The sequence below is a fragment of the Anneissia japonica genome, unplaced genomic scaffold (assembly GCF_011630105.1).
Source record: "Anneissia japonica isolate Jap-2015-1 unplaced genomic scaffold, ASM1163010v1 scaffold288142_len361356_cov169, whole genome shotgun sequence".
Lineage (NCBI taxonomy): Eukaryota > Metazoa > Echinodermata > Crinoidea > Comatulida > Comatulidae > Anneissia > Anneissia japonica.
The window spans coordinates 23,212-25,057 of record NW_022753229.1 but is presented as its reverse complement, the minus strand read 5'-3'; the positions used below and the strand labels follow the sequence as shown (position 1 = coordinate 25,057).

At 35.0% G+C, this 1,846-nt stretch overlaps 1 protein-coding gene across 1 annotated transcript in view; it reads right to left on the bottom strand.

Moving 5' to 3' along the window:
• Positions 1 to 842, bottom strand: part of LOC117122772 (discoidin domain-containing receptor tyrosine kinase B-like) — a 12,480-nt gene extending 11,638 nt beyond the window's left edge. Inside the window, exon 1 of the mRNA XM_033268513.1 lies at positions 310 to 842. Coding sequence (XP_033124404.1) covers positions 310 to 738 — 429 coding nt within the window. The 5' untranslated portion in view covers positions 739 to 842. The remainder of the gene's footprint in view (positions 1 to 309) is intronic.
• Positions 843 to 1,846: the final 1,004 nt, after the last annotated feature.

Sequence of the window (1,846 nt, the reverse complement as noted above, 5' to 3'; positions counted from 1 at the left end):
GGTCGAACGTGTCGTTTGGGTCTATACCCTAGCTGCACTGATGAGGCCTGGAAGGCCGAAACGGATCCGTCTGCAGATATTGGGATTCCTTCCAGTAGATGCTTAGTTTATTTTGTCATTCTGATCGGAGTTTCTCTACTGTTCCGTTTTAATTTTAAATAGTTTTGCATTATGTGGCCGTTTGCTGTTTTATGGGTTTTCTCATTTGCCTTTTCTCATTAAATAAAACAGTTATAAAAATGTGCCATGGTCAGGATAACAAGATTGTGGAATAAACGAAATGAATAGGTAATAAAAAACAATATATACCTTACGATTTCCGTAACCGTCAGTAATATAAGTCTCTCCCATTTCGTGTACTTTAATGTAGCTTATAGTGTAGATTCTAACCCATTGACCCTGATCATTTCTACCTTGCGTTTGAATACCAGTAACATTGTGCTCTACAAGCAAATTAATTTGAATCCAAGGATGGATTAAATCTGATTCTCCGTTTCCAACACACCAACCGCCTATGTACGATCCAGCTAATGGCGTTAAGTTTAGTCGGCCTCGTCTCGCACTGTGGTCGGTTGGACCGATCCAATAAGAACTCTCGCTTAGTTGTTCATCAAAAATATCGCCTGATTCCATTCCCAATGGTTCCAGACATTCTGTGAAAGACAGTGTTATAGCAGGTAGTTGCCGGTTAATGTTAGCTAAGATGAAGTTATTGACCCCATAATGACCCCAACTCATTGCAATAATAATAAAATGAACCCAAATTAGTGCGGAAATATAAAATTAAAACCCAAATGAAAGAGATATTTTTACCAGGTATTTTAATATTATTTTAGTTTCATTTCTGATAAATACCATGAAATTTAAATTACCATATCACAATTGTGAATAAATTAATTCCAAAGGTATTATATGAGTGTAACGAGGTATTTTAGTATTATTTTATTTATTATTTAAATTTCGTTTCCCATAAATACCACGAAATTTAAATTACAGTAATTTTTACAATTGTGAATAAATTAATTCTAAAGGGTATTTTAGTGTAATTTTGGTGGTCTCTATCTGTTATTATTATTATTATTATTATTATTATTATTATTATTATTATTATTATTATTATTATTATTGTTATTATTATTATTATTATTATTATTATTGTTATTGTTATTGTTATTATTATTATTATTATTATTATTATTATTATTATTATTATTATTATTATTATCGTTATTGTTCATTTGTATTCATCCCGCTCCCCCACTAGCTTGGATAGAACCGTCTACTGCTGCCTTCAGTGTGTGGCTTATTTTTACGGGTTGACTGAGTAGGCCTACCATACGATATCTCTACAGTTGTTAAAACTAACCCTCTTCAGAGTGCGGCACGCCGTATCTCTTGGCACAATGAATGTGGAAATAGTCTGGCTCTGCTGTACTTGGCTAGTAGTAAATAATAGGCCTACATTGTGTCGTCAGTTTCTGTGGTTATTTCTTATCGGACTGTCAATGCATATAGGCCTAGCCTACGCACATACGATGAGAGCCAAATAAACTCTTGTTTGCGATAATTTAATTGCAATTCTCGGTGACGAGCCCTGATGAACTGTAAAGATAGCCAAAAAAGAGGCTTTTCAACCCGAGTTCTCATTATTTTACATCCATAATTAACCTGATCGTTTTGGCTTAGTTGCGCATGCTCAATTGTTGCGTATATAATTTGATTTTCCCATTTCTATTCCATACCCTCTTCACAGCAGCTTTTTGATTCCTCAGACGATTATTTGGTAATCATCTGTGGCGGCGCCAGTGGGGTGACAGGGGGCTTAAGCCCCCCTCCCACCGGACAG